At 44.7% G+C, this 13,171-nt stretch overlaps 1 protein-coding gene across 2 annotated transcripts; it reads right to left on the bottom strand.

The window, feature by feature from the left end:
* Nucleotides 1–303: 303 nt before the first annotated feature.
* On the bottom strand, nt 304–13,171 carry csf1rb (colony stimulating factor 1 receptor, b). 2 transcript variants are annotated; one of them, XM_084565429.1, is made up of 20 exons: nt 13,019–13,171; nt 8,406–8,678; nt 8,034–8,330; nt 7,803–7,939; nt 7,567–7,729; nt 7,135–7,489; nt 6,773–6,888; nt 6,554–6,662; nt 6,264–6,433; nt 6,016–6,113; nt 5,523–5,649; nt 5,310–5,414; nt 5,123–5,233; nt 4,639–4,792; nt 4,287–4,527; nt 3,252–3,374; nt 2,754–2,865; nt 2,438–2,664; nt 2,253–2,361; nt 304–2,044 (listed from the first exon to the last, which is right to left on the bottom strand). In XM_084565429.1, the coding sequence occupies exons 1-20, from the start codon at nt 13,074–13,076 to the stop codon at nt 1,971–1,973; spliced, it is 3,159 nt and encodes a 1,052-aa protein (XP_084421555.1). In that variant the 5' UTR covers nt 13,077–13,171; the 3' UTR covers nt 304–1,970. The 2 variants fall into 2 exon arrangements, with proteins under 2 accessions (XP_084421555.1, XP_084421554.1); XM_084565428.1 differs by lacking the exons at nt 7,803–7,939; nt 8,034–8,330; nt 8,406–8,678; nt 13,019–13,171 and having other exon boundaries at nt 3,252–4,527; nt 5,310–5,649; nt 7,135–7,574.

Below are 13,171 nucleotides of genomic sequence, written 5' to 3'. Positions count from 1 at the left end.
ATCTCACCTGTTTACCTGCTGATCAGCTGATCTCTGGTTTTGTCTTGTTGAAGCAGATCCAACCTGAACCAGAGTGTTTGTCGTCTGTGACTGATCAGCTTTTAATAAACAACAGGTGATCAATGATCCTTCAGCTCTGCCTGTGATAAAATACCACATTTATCATTATTTATTGCTGCCTGGCGCCTGACGCTCACTTCATGTCGTCTGTTTATCTCAATCTAAAGTCCAGCATCTGTAAACCTGTCAGGTAATATCTGGCCCCACCCCCTGGACTCACCTGACCCGCCCAGAGACGTTAGATACAGTCAGAGCACGAACAGAAGAAGAGGAGTTTAAACATCATGGTTCACTTTGACTGGAACCAACACACCTGAGACTGACAAGCTCTGAGTCTAGTTGAAATAAACCTGATTAGACCTGGTCTAGATTTATTAGACATGGTTAGACCTGGTCTAGATTTATCAGACCTGGTTAGACCTGGTCTAGATTTATTAGACCTGGTTAGACTTGGTCTAGATTTATTAGACCTGATTAGACCTGGTCGAGATTTATCAGACCTGGTTAGACCTGGTCTAGATTTATTAGAACTGGTTCAAAATGGTCTAGATTTATCAGAACTGGTTAGACCTGGTCTACATTTATTAGACCTGGTTAGACCTGGTCTAGATTTATTAGACCTGGTTCGAAATGGTCTAGATTTATCAGAACTGGTTAGACCTGGTCTAGATTTATTAGACCTGGTTCAAAAAGGGTCTAGATTTATTAGACCTGGTTAGAAGTGGTCTAGATTTATTAGACCTGGTTAGAAGTGGTCTAGATTTATCAGAACTGGTTAGACCTGGTCTACATTTATTAGACCTGGTTCGAAGTGGTCTAGATTTATTAGACCTGGTTAGAAGTGGTCTAGATTTATTAGACCTGGTTAGAGCTGGTCTAGATTTATCAGACCTGGTCGAAATGGTCTAGATTTATTAGACCTGGTTAGACCTGGTCTAGATTTATTAGACCTGGTTCGAAATGGTCTAGATTTATCAGAACTGGTTAGACCTGGTCTAGATTTATCAGACCTGGTTAGACCTGGTCTAGATTTATCAGACCTGGTCGAAATGGTCTAGATTTATTAGACCTGGTTAGACCTGGTCTAGATTTATTAGACCTGGTTCGAAATGGTCTAGATTTATCAGAACTGGTTAGACCTGGTCTACATTTATTAGACCTGGTTAGACCTGGTCTAGATTTATTAGACCTGGTTCGAAATGGTCTAGATTTATCAGAACTGGTTAGACCTGGTCTACATTTATTAGACCTGGTTCAAAAAGGGTCTAGATTTATTAGACCTGGTTAGAAGTGGTCTAGATTTATTAGACCTGGTTAGAAGTGGTCTAGATTTATCAGAACTGGTTAGACCTGGTCTAGATTTATTAGACCTGGTTCGAAGTGGTCTAGATTTATTAGACCTGGTTAGAAGTGGTCTAGATTTATTAGACCTGGTTAGAAGTGGTCTAGATTTCCCTGTCCTCAAACATTTGACACTATGTTTTGTTTGGTTGATTTCAGGTGTGAAGCCACTTGAAACCACAGGTGTTGTGGGACACAGTGGGTGTGTCTCACTCAAGGACAGGTGAGGTTGTGTCAATCAAGCTCCGCCCTCATTTGTTTCCTGGATAAAATGTTTTCATTGTTTCATTTGTGGTACAGCAAACAGGAAGTGCAGCAGATAAAAACAACAACACAGGAACAGTTCTGATGAAGACGAGTTCATGAGTGGGTTTAGTCTGAATTTATTGAATTTATTTAAAAACACAAACACAGATCGAAAATGATTCTAAATAAAAACAAACGGATAAAAGACTGAAATCAAAAGATCAAACGGATCCAGATTAGGAAACAAATGAGTTTCTGCCTGAGCGTTAACGGTTCAGTGAACGGATTTAAACTGAGTGGAGCCTTCTGATTGGACGACAGGATCAGGACAGCTGGTAGATGTTCTTCATCATTGGCTCTTCTTCATTATCGTCATCATTATCCTCATCAAGGTGATCTGTGAAGACATGTTATTACATGTTGTTATTATGTTATTAACATGTCATTGCATGTTAATATTATTTAACATATAATAACATAATTAACTTGTAATAAAACTAATACCATCATTAACACGTTAATGATGGTATTAACATGTAATAATGTGTTTATAACGTTAATGTTGACATGAACTGAATGTGTTTGATTGTATTTTTAATCCTCACTGAGCTTTTTCTCTTCTCTTCCTTGCATCATTTCTCCCATGACCTCTTCTTCCTCCTCTTCCTCCTCCTCTTCTTCCTCTTTACACTCGTCCATGTTCTTGTACGTCGGCTGAGTAGAGAAGAAGAAGATGGTGAAGCAGCTGCCTGCAGACGCTACTGAGGGCTCAGACACCTGGCGTTCTTACCTGGTCCATGTGATGTGGCGCTGTGTCACTGGTGGAGGGGAGGAGCCTGTTGATGAGCTGTCCAATCATTTTGAAGGTCGGTCTGTCGGTGGGCTCCAGACTCCAGCAGCATGTCATCAGCTGATACATCTCTGCTGGAGCGAAGTCTGGCTGCTCCATGTGGCGGCCATCTTTAATCATCTTGTAGAAGTTGGTATCCACGGCAACGTTTGGGTACGGGCTCTTACCTGATCAGGTAGACACAGACAGAACCGTCAGAAGATGATGGTCAGCATCAAAGAATGAATGTGGTTAGATGAGGTGTTGCCGTGGTTACCTAGAGAGAAGATCTCCCACAGTAAGACTCCGTAGGACCAGACGTCGCTCTGCACCGTGTAAACACACTGAAAGATGCTCTCAGGGGCCATCCACTTGACTGGGAGACGAGCCTTTCACAATAAAACACACAGCAAAATAAAAGTTTAGATGTCCAGTCTCTGTGTGCTGAGTTGAGTTATGATGTGTTGTTGTTGTTGTGTTGTTGTGTACTTGTTGGGGTGGTTGTGTATTTGTAGTTGTTGTTGTTGTGGTGGTGTTGTGTTGTTGTGTATTTGTTGGGGTGTTGTTGTGTATTTGTTGTGTTGTTGTTGTGGTGGTGGTGTTGTGTATTTGTTGTTGTTGTGTATTTGTTGTGGTGGTGGTGGTGTTGTGTATTTGTTGTTGTGTATTTGTTGTTGTGTATATTTTGTGTTGTTGTTGTGTATTTTTTGTGTATTTGTTGTGTATTTGTTGTGTATTTGTTGTTGTTGTGTATTTGTTGTGTTGAATCACTGACGTTTCCCTGAACGATGTAGCTGTCGTCGTTGCGAATGTCTCGGGCCAAACCAAAATCACAGATCTTAGCAACACGACGATCCGTCAACAGAACGTTCCTCGCTGCTACGTCCCTGTGGATACACTGAGAGACAGACAGGTGAGAGACAGACAGGTGAGACACAGACAGGTGAGACAGACAGGTGAGACACAGACAGGTGAGAGACAGACAGGTGAGACAGACGGGTGAGAGATAGACAGGTGAGACAGACAGGTGAGACACAGACAGGTGAGAGACAGACAGGTGAGACAGACAGGTGAGACACAGACAGGTGAGAGACAGACAGGTGAGACAGACAGGTGAGAGACAGAGAGATGAGACACAGACAGGTGAGAGATAGACAGGTGAGACAGACAGGTGAGACAGACGGGTGAGACACAGACAGGTGAGAGACAGACAGATGAGAGATAGACAGGTGAGACAGACAGGTAAGACACAGACAGGTGAGAGACAGACAGATGAGACACAGACAGGTGAGAGATAGACAGGTGAGACAGACAGGTGAGACACAGACAGGTGAGAGACAGACAGATGAGACACAGACAGGTGAGAGATAGACAGGTGAGACAGACAGGTGAGACACAGACAGGTGAGAGACAGACAGATGAGACACAGACAGGTTAGAGATAGACAGGTGAGACAGACAGGTGAGACACAGACAGGTGAGAGACAGACAGATGAGACACAGACAGGTGAGAGATAGACAGGTGAGACAGACAGGTGAGACAGACAGGCGAGACACAGATAGATGAGACACAGACAGGTGAGAGACAGACAGATGAGACACAGACAGGTGAGACAGACAGGTGAGACACAGACAGGCAAGAAACAGACAGGCGAGACAGACAGGTGCGAGACAGACAGGTGAGACAGACAGGCGAGACACAGATAGGGGAGACACAGACAGGTGAGACAGACAGGTGAGACAGACAGGGGAGAGACAGATGAGAGACGGATACGAGACAGACAGGTGAGACAGACAGGTGGTGTTCTTACATTCCTGGTGGACAGGAAGTCCAGACCCTGAGCCACCTGGAAGGAAAACCTCATGAGGTCACCAACGGACAGACTGTCCGTCTGCACACCTGAGAGACAGACGCACAGTGAGACAGGTCTTATCACACAGACACTACAGGTGAGTCCAGGTGAGTCCAGGTTCTTACTCAGGTGGGTTTGTCCTGGGCTCAGAACCGGCTGCATCTCCTGATATTCTGAACAACACGAGATCCCGCTGTCACTGCAACACACAGGAAGTTATCAACAACCTCCTTCACAATAAAAGCATGTTCACGGGAGGCATCAGATAAGACCTCCTTCACAATAAAAGCACTCGTTGCTGTAGTCTCACCTGCGGAGCCTGGCGTGCTGTGACGCCACATTCTTATAGAATGCCTCATCATCGTCAGTGCTCTTCATGAACGGCAGGAAGTCGAGAGCGTGAGCCCGCAGGAAGTTGAGCAGGTCGCCATGGCTACAGTACTCCGTGATCATCAGCATAGGGCCTGAGGGTTGGGGGGGGGGGGGGGGGAGGGTTAGACTGAGTTCATGATGGAAACACTGACTCTAATGGGAGCTGCCACTTCATTAGGTACAGTAGTGACCACATGTTGAGTCAATTGTGTTTCGTCTTCAGTGAAAGTGAAGAAGCTACTCGGATGAAGTGGTGAAACGTCTTCTCAAATAACTTTATAGTCCAGTTGCCTTTTTTTAAACACTTTTTTTGGATACACCCTGACCTGGATGACTGAGAACCCTCAGAAAATGTATGGAATCACTGAACTGAATGCATTCACTAGTGTGTACCTAATGAAGTGGCCCTGATAATGAATTACCTCCTCGAGTGCATGCTCCCAGCAGGTTGACAATGTTATCATGATAACCAAGATGGCTGAGGATCTTCAGCTCGGACATCAGAGCCTCACGTTCCTCTGAGTGAGCGCTCGCTGTCGATGGGAAACACCATTAATAATGAAGAAGAAGAAGAAGAAGAGGATGAGCCTGATGAAGGTGTGGACTGACGTTTGAGCATCTTGACGGCGACCCTCGTGACCTTGTTGTCGGTTTCCAGACCGAATGCCGTCGCCTCAACAACCTTCCCAAACGCCCCTGAACCCAAGACGGCTCCTGGAAGACACAAGGACAGAAATACAGTTAGGATGGATGCTGAATGTCCACAGACAGAGGACAGAGGAGGACAGAGGAAGACAGAGGACATGTGACCAGTGTTGCTACCGAGGCGGAGTTTGTCTCGGGGAAACTCCCACTTGTGGCTGTACGGCAGCCTGGAGGGGTCAATGAAGGTGTAGTTGTTCCCGTCGCTGCTCTCGATGATCTTCCAGCGGGTCTCGTATTTAGGTTTCTGGAAAAAGGCAAGAGGTACAGACAGGAAGTAAAATAGGAAGTAAGAGAGGTCTCATCCAATCACAGCTGGAGCTGTTTGATCATGTGATATCATTTAAGGTTTTTAGATGTTGAGTTTTGTTGTGCAGCTCAGTCACGCTAATCACATGACTCTACTAATTAACCAATTAACTAATTATTTAACCACTAACTGTCAGTGTGGTGGAGACATAATGGACAAATAACTGTGAGTATGAAGTAGAGGACAAACATAGTGTGATCAAATGTTTCATATTTACAAAGTTGGTTTGTGAATTCATCTTATAGCACCAGAACCAATGTGAAGTTGTCTCTCTCTGATTCTACCTGAGTTCCTTTAACACACCTGTCTGCACTTGTAGAAGACGACCAATAGGAGCAGTAGGAGGACGGCGGTGGCGCTCAGAGATCCAATCATAGGCGGCGTGAAGACGCTCTGAGGTCCTGCAGAGTTAAACCTGTTGTTACTTATGATAGAGAGATAGATAGATAGATAGATAGATAGATAGATAGATAGATAGATAGATAGATAGATGTTGGATGGATGTTGGATGGATGGATGGACCGATGGGTTTTTAATTGTTCATGTCTGACCTGTGAAGACCTGACGAGACTCTCCCAGGAAGTTGGAGGCAACACACTCGACAGTAGCGTCCCCCACAGCTGACAGAGGAAGGGAGGTCTTCACCTCCTCCTCACCCTCCTCACCCTGATATGACGTCACCCCAACTAGAGGAAGCTGATCTCTGGAGATGTCTCCACAGCTGCAGCAGAGGAGAAGAGGGTTAGCTGTGGTCGCTAATACCAGTATCTTCTTAATGATTGGTTGACTGATTGATTGGCTGATGGTCAGTCAGTCCTCTGTCAGCCTGGGTGATACGTACGTATGCTGAAAGCCAGGGCAGGTGAACCAAAGGATTGTGGGTAATGGATATCCAGAACTGCTGCAGGTCAGAGTGTTGTTGTGCAGCATGATGGCAGTGGTTGGAGAGCCTGGAAGTTTGCAAAGTGTTTATAGGTCATATGATCAGACGAACCAGGAAGAAGGAGGAGTCATTTTATAGGTCATGTGATCAGATGAACCAGGAAGGAAAGTTTCTTACAGTAAATTCTGAGGTCAACGTTCTGGGAGCCATTGAAGAACAAGTTAGAATAATAAAATGAGTAACGACCGCGATCTTCCTGACGAACCCTGTGCAGCAGTAGGGTCGCCTCTGACCTGCAACACCAAAAATACCACCTTAAATAACATGAACACCACCACTATCATGTAAATATCTTTGACACTATTAACACTAACACTACCACACTACCACCTTAAATAACATTAACACTAACACTACCACCTTAAAAGACATTAGTAGATCTATGTCTGCCCCGTATTTGCTAGCATGATAACATGAAAGGGATAGTACACTAGCTTGCACCAATTAGCAATTTACCCTGCCTCTGTTAGCATGCTAACCTGTAGCCATTAGCAATGTAGCTCTCTTGGTACACCATGGTGTCATTGAGGTGTGTGGGTGTTGTCCAGCGCTGGCTGTTGATTGGTGGATACGCCTCCATCACAAAGGTCAGGATTACGTCTCGATCTTCGTACACCTCCACTAATCTGCTGCCGCTGTTGTTGGCACTGTTAGCACTTTTAGTGCTAATGTTAGCAAACAGTGGACTGCTGCTAATTTTAGCCTCTGGCTCTTCCTCCACATCTATTGGCTTCCTGCTAATGTTAGCTGACAGGTTCCCCTTGCCCTCCACATTCCAGGTGTTAGCATTAGCCTGCTGCATTGCCTGCAGGTACATCCTCAGGTAGGGACGATCTGGTGGAGTAGAGGTTGAATTAAACTGGGCTGTCAGGCTAACTTGTTTTTGTGTTGTTAGCCAGTTGCTAACGTACCCAGCACTCTGAGCTGTGTGGTTGCCGTGGAGGTTCCTACTTCATTGACAGCCGTACAGGTGTATGGTCCACTGTGGGCCTGGCTGACAGTGGAAACAACCAGAGTGCCGTTGATGTACAGCCACTTGTTGCTATAGTTACGACTGAGAGTGACGTTCAGTTTCTGAAACAACCAAACCAATCAGCACACGGTTTGTCACAAGAATGCACACACCCATGAACCTCTGACCTCTCACCTGTATACTTGGGTGTGTCCAGGTGAGGTTGTACCGGTGGGAGGGGTTACTGGTCAGACAGGTGACCTCAAACAACTCTCCCTCTAGACGGACAAATTCATCCTGACTGATGGACAGGGATGGAGGGACACGCAGTCCTCCAGAGAGACAGACAGGTGAAGAGTTAGACAGATAGACAGCTTAGACAGTTAGACAGACAGATGGACAAGTAGACAGACAGACAGGTCTTACTGGGGACCACGAGCAGGTCGAATGCTGCAGATGTGACCTGTCTTCTGTCCTTCCATCCTGAACAGACGTAGCGTCCTTTGAACATCATCTGAAGGTCTCGGATCAAGGCTCCTCTTCGGGGGTCAAAGGTCACGTGCATGCCTGGGGGCAGCCCCTTCTCCCTGTCCTCTGATTGGAGAGTGAGGTTGGTGACAGTCGGGTCGGTCAGCAGACACTTGAACAGGAAGTCCAGTCCCTCCTCGATGCCAAAGAAAGTCTTACGAGGGGTAACGAAGACACTGGAGGGGTTGTCAGGGTCTGACACAAGAGGATGATTAAAAAATAAGCATAAGAAACATCAGCAGGAAGACGTCGTGGACTCCATGGACTCACCTGTGACATAAAGGTGGATCCAGGAGTGCAGGTGCTCCAAGCTCTGGTTAGTGTATCTACAATGGTATGTCCCAGTGTGCCTGGGATTCAACCTCTTAACCTCCACCTGCTCCAGAAGCTGGTCCTGGTACTGCAGAAGGAATGCTGTGCTGTTCCAGTGGACCGAACCATTGCCATGGCAACTGAGGTTGAAAGGGGAGCCTGCAGGCAGAACCACTTCGGACCCGTTCGGTCGGAAGTCAGAGTTCAAGCGGACTGACGGAGGATCAGGTTCTGAAACAAGGAAACAGGAAATATGAACAGTAGATCACTACCCACAGTAGGTCACCACCCACAGTAGATCACTACCCACAGTAGATCACTACCCACAGTAGATCACTACCCACAGTAGGTCACCACCCACAGTAGATCACTATCCACAGTAGATAACTGCCTCCGCCAGTAGATCACCACCCACAGTAGATCACCACCCACCCTAGATCACCTGTAGATCACTACCCACAGCAGATCTCTACACCAGTAGATCACCACCCACAGTAGGTCACCACCCACCCTAGATCATCACTACACCAGTAGATCATCACTACACCAGTTGATCACCACTACACCAGCAGATCATCACTACACCAGTAGATCACCACTACACCAGCAGATCATCACTACACCAGTAGATCACTGTGAACTGTCAACCCCTGTATCTGGTCAGTGAGTCATTTTAAAGTGATGTGTTAAATAAAGATGCAACCACAGCTCCATTCAACACAACTTTATTTAAAATCCAATCAGATACAATCACTGAAGAGAAATGCCCACTAGAGATGTAGCGAGATAGATAGAGATGAACAGATAGAGATGAACTGATTAATCTGATGCCGGTGCATCAGTGAGAACAGAAGACTCGATGAGTGTCAGAAGCAGATGGCGTGCTGTCGGATCGGAGCATCTCATTGGCTGTCGGATCGGAGCATCTCATTGGCCACCAATGGCAGGTTTCTTGGTGACTTCCTGCAGCTGGGTGGAGATTCGAGACGTCTGCAGCAGTAGAGCCTGATGGTTCTCCACCAGAAGACTCTGGTGACGAGCCAGGTTCTGGAGATCCTGGATCTGCTGGGAACCCTGAGAACCAGAACAAAATGGAACTTTAGCTTCGTAATAAACCAGATTAGTTTGGTCTGGACTGGTACCAAGTTATCTTCAGATAAATGAGAGGAACACAATGTTTATCAGAAATAAATCTGAGATAACCCAACTAAGCTAAACTAAATGTAACTAAACTAATCTAAACAAATCTAGCTAGGCTACGATTAGATACAATAGGCTAATGTAGGTAATCTAACTAGGTTAGGCTAATCGGAAGTAGGCTAGTCTAAAATAGACTAACATAAACTATTCTAACCTAAACTGGACCCACCTGAGATCCCAGAATGCCGAGCTGCTGGACCATCTGGACCTGATGTCCAACCATGTCTTTTTGGATCAGGACCAGCTGCGTCAGCAGATCCAGGACCTTTGTTCTCCAGACGTCCTCCGGCTCGTTCTGGACCTGCTCTGACAGCTTGGTACTAGAGCTCGGACCAACTCTGTCAGGAGACTGGACGGCGCCCATCGTCATGGCAGCAGGTGGGTTGTTGTCATGGAGATCACCTGCAGTGAAGACGACTGAAGTCAAAACTTCAGTGTTTATTGATCACGAACAGCGTTTACATCCCAGAGGTCTTCAGAACGCAGATATAGAGATTTTATTTTGAAATGAATAGTGTCTTTGGTTCACTACATCAGAGCATTTATTTTGAAATAAACAACGTCTTTGGTTTGTTGCATCTGGACTTTTATTTTGAAATGAACAGCACCTCTGGTTCACTGCATCTGGACTTTTATTTTGAAATGAACAAAAATCCTGCGATGGCTGCATGCTGTCACATTGTCCAGTTCATTAGGTACACTGGTGAAGTGGTTCTAATCTATTCATTATTCCTTCATGAAGACTGTTTTCACTAGTGTACCTAATGAAGTGGCCATGGAGTGTCTTTATTTACTTTATACGTCCCACGGAAGATCACCATGATGGATTGTGTGAACATGTGACTCGTGAATGAACTTTGCAGATTCACTTTTTTTCTCCCATTAATCAATGAGGCTGACTGATCACTGGTCAATAAACTCAGGTTTAGAGATTTGTTGTGAAGCTTCGTGTGACAGTTGGAGATTCACATCTTTGAGTTTCACAATCAGAGCAAAAAAAACAGGAAGTGAAACCATCCAACACGCAGAGTGTATGTGTTCTGGTTTTCATCACGTTGTGGGGCCCACAGTCTGTTCAGATCTGGTTTTAGGGTAAAGGCTAAAGTTGGGGGCTTGGGTTAGGGTCAGGGCTAGAGAGTTAACGGTGAAACTTAATGTTGATCAATAATCAATGTCCATATCACTTTATGGTCATGTGACAGAGGTTAAATGTATTTTAGTCAGTCTCGGCTGAGCACATGCAGAGTAATCTACAAAACTAATCAGGCTCATTGTAATGTTTAATAGATGTTTAATAAACATTCAATGAATGTTAAATAGATGTTTAATAAATGTTCAACTAGCCTCCTGCGACTGAGCACAAGTGTTTGTTTGCAGCAACTTTGACCTTCATGTCAATCAAACATCTCATTTCTCACAAATACAGAAAAACTAAATGAAATCCTTCCAGGTACATTCTGGGAAACTTCATCCTTGAGGAAATTGTGTAAGTGAAGAGTTTCTGAGTCACGTTTCTGTTACTGTTAAGATCATCTGTCACGGAGAAACTACCAAACTGTCTGATACCTGGAAACAAACCAGGGTTTACAGAGTACGCTGTAAAAATTTCAACATAACACCATGAAGAACTAAAGTAACCCTGAGGATGAAGGACAAATAAAGGCAGAGTAAATTCTTCCAGTTCTGAGGATAGTTGGAGGATGGTTGTCTCCAGGATGGAGGTGGTGAAAATGGAGATTGCCTTAAAATTCCCTTTTCACCAACTCCGTCCTGGAGACAACCATCCTCCAGCTTTGATCTAAAACACATTGTCAATGGAAGCAACAAGCTGATGTTCGCTAATTAACAGGTGAGAATGTTGAACTGCTGCGTCAACCAATCATATCATTGGCTTCACCTGTTGTTGTGTCACATGATATAACTAGCCTGTCCAACTTTAGTTGCTGGCTAGAGGTGAGGAGCTCAGGGTAGAGGTCGATCTGGTCTGGTCAGCTGGGCGTAGACCCCGGGGTGAAGCCAGGATTCATGGATGAACTCTGTGTCTGGATTGGGAGCGACCGGAGCTTCCAGTCCAGATACAGAGTTCATCCATGAAGGAACAGAGTGACCAGAGGACGGAGGAGGATCAATAAACCATTAACTCATTGATCATCAAACAACATGACAGTGCCATGAGGTTTTCATGTCAACAGAGCTTTGTTTTGGAGAAAGTTCTGCAGTTAGGAGGTTTCAGTGGGGATGGTGGTGGTGGTGGTGTGTGTGGGGGGTGGGGGTGGGGGTGGGGGGGCAGTGATGTAACCTCAGAAAGTCAGGAAACACATTTTCTACCAGAAACCGCTAACACACACTAACACACACTAACACACACTGGGATAGTGTGTGCTTTGGGCTGTCAGGGTCTTTTTCCCACTTCCTCGTCTTACTTCTTCTTAGTTGAGGACAGTGTGGGTGGAGGAACTGGTTACCACAGCAACATGTTTACGTCCACTCCAGGACTCTGTGGTATTTATAGCATCATGTAGTAGCAGGATCGGTTTGACTTTAGTTCATTTCTCTAACGGTTCATTACTGCTGCACGTCAACAACACGGTTAAAGCTCCACCTTAACATTTGCTTACTTGTCCTTTAAATTGTGTCCTGCTGCAACACTCTGAACTTCTGATCCAGTTGAGTCTGATATGTGATCCTGACCCTGATGAAGTCTGTTTGCTGAGAGTTGAACTGTACAAATGTTGACTCTCAAAGTAATTTTCCAGAACATCACTGGTTCTTTGTTGTCCACACAGAGCAACAGAACCAGCCAGAATCAACTAGAACCAGCCAGAAGTCATGGTACCGTTTTTAAAGTGTTACCTTTTGATTGGACTATGGTGACACGATGGTCTGATTTGTATAGATTTATATTATTAATGTTAAACTAATCAGCTCATAGATGTGAGCAGTCACATCTTTAATTCATCAGAAGAATAAAGTTCTGCATTAAATGTTTAAAACAAAAATGTAAGACTTTAATGAAAAACGAAGTTTGTGCAAACTGTCAGAAAAACAACCGTTTCCCGAGGCTGTCTATAATAATGAGCTCTGATCAGAGAAATCATTGATAAAAAAAAAAACAGATTTAAATACAACTACTTCTTCATTAATGAGATGATTTATTATAAATAATTAGAATGAATTCCTGATTCTTTGTGTCACATGTACATGAAGATATCCAGATCTTAACTGAGCCTCATGATTCATGATAAAAAAGAATCAAATGTGCATGAATAAATAACGTTAAAGAGTTTTTAGATTTAAATGTCACTAAATAAAGGAGGTTACAGAGTTTTTAGATTTAAATGTGGGTGAATAAATAACATTAGTTTCCTGACCTGCAGCAGAGCAGCAGCAGCTGAGGGCGATCGACAGCAGCAGAGAATAGGGCCTCATCTCTTTCTCTCTCTGTTGTTCAGACTGAAGTCAAACGGAGGAAAAGTTCCTCTATGAAACCTGCTGCTCCTCCCTTTACTTGGTCCGACAACATT

This window comes from Chelon labrosus (assembly GCF_963514085.1).
Source record: "Chelon labrosus genome assembly, chromosome: 17".
Taxonomy (NCBI): Eukaryota; Metazoa; Chordata; class Actinopteri; order Mugiliformes; family Mugilidae; genus Chelon; species Chelon labrosus.
Note: the sequence above shows the minus strand (reverse complement) of the source record. Positions and strands in the feature narration are given on the sequence as shown.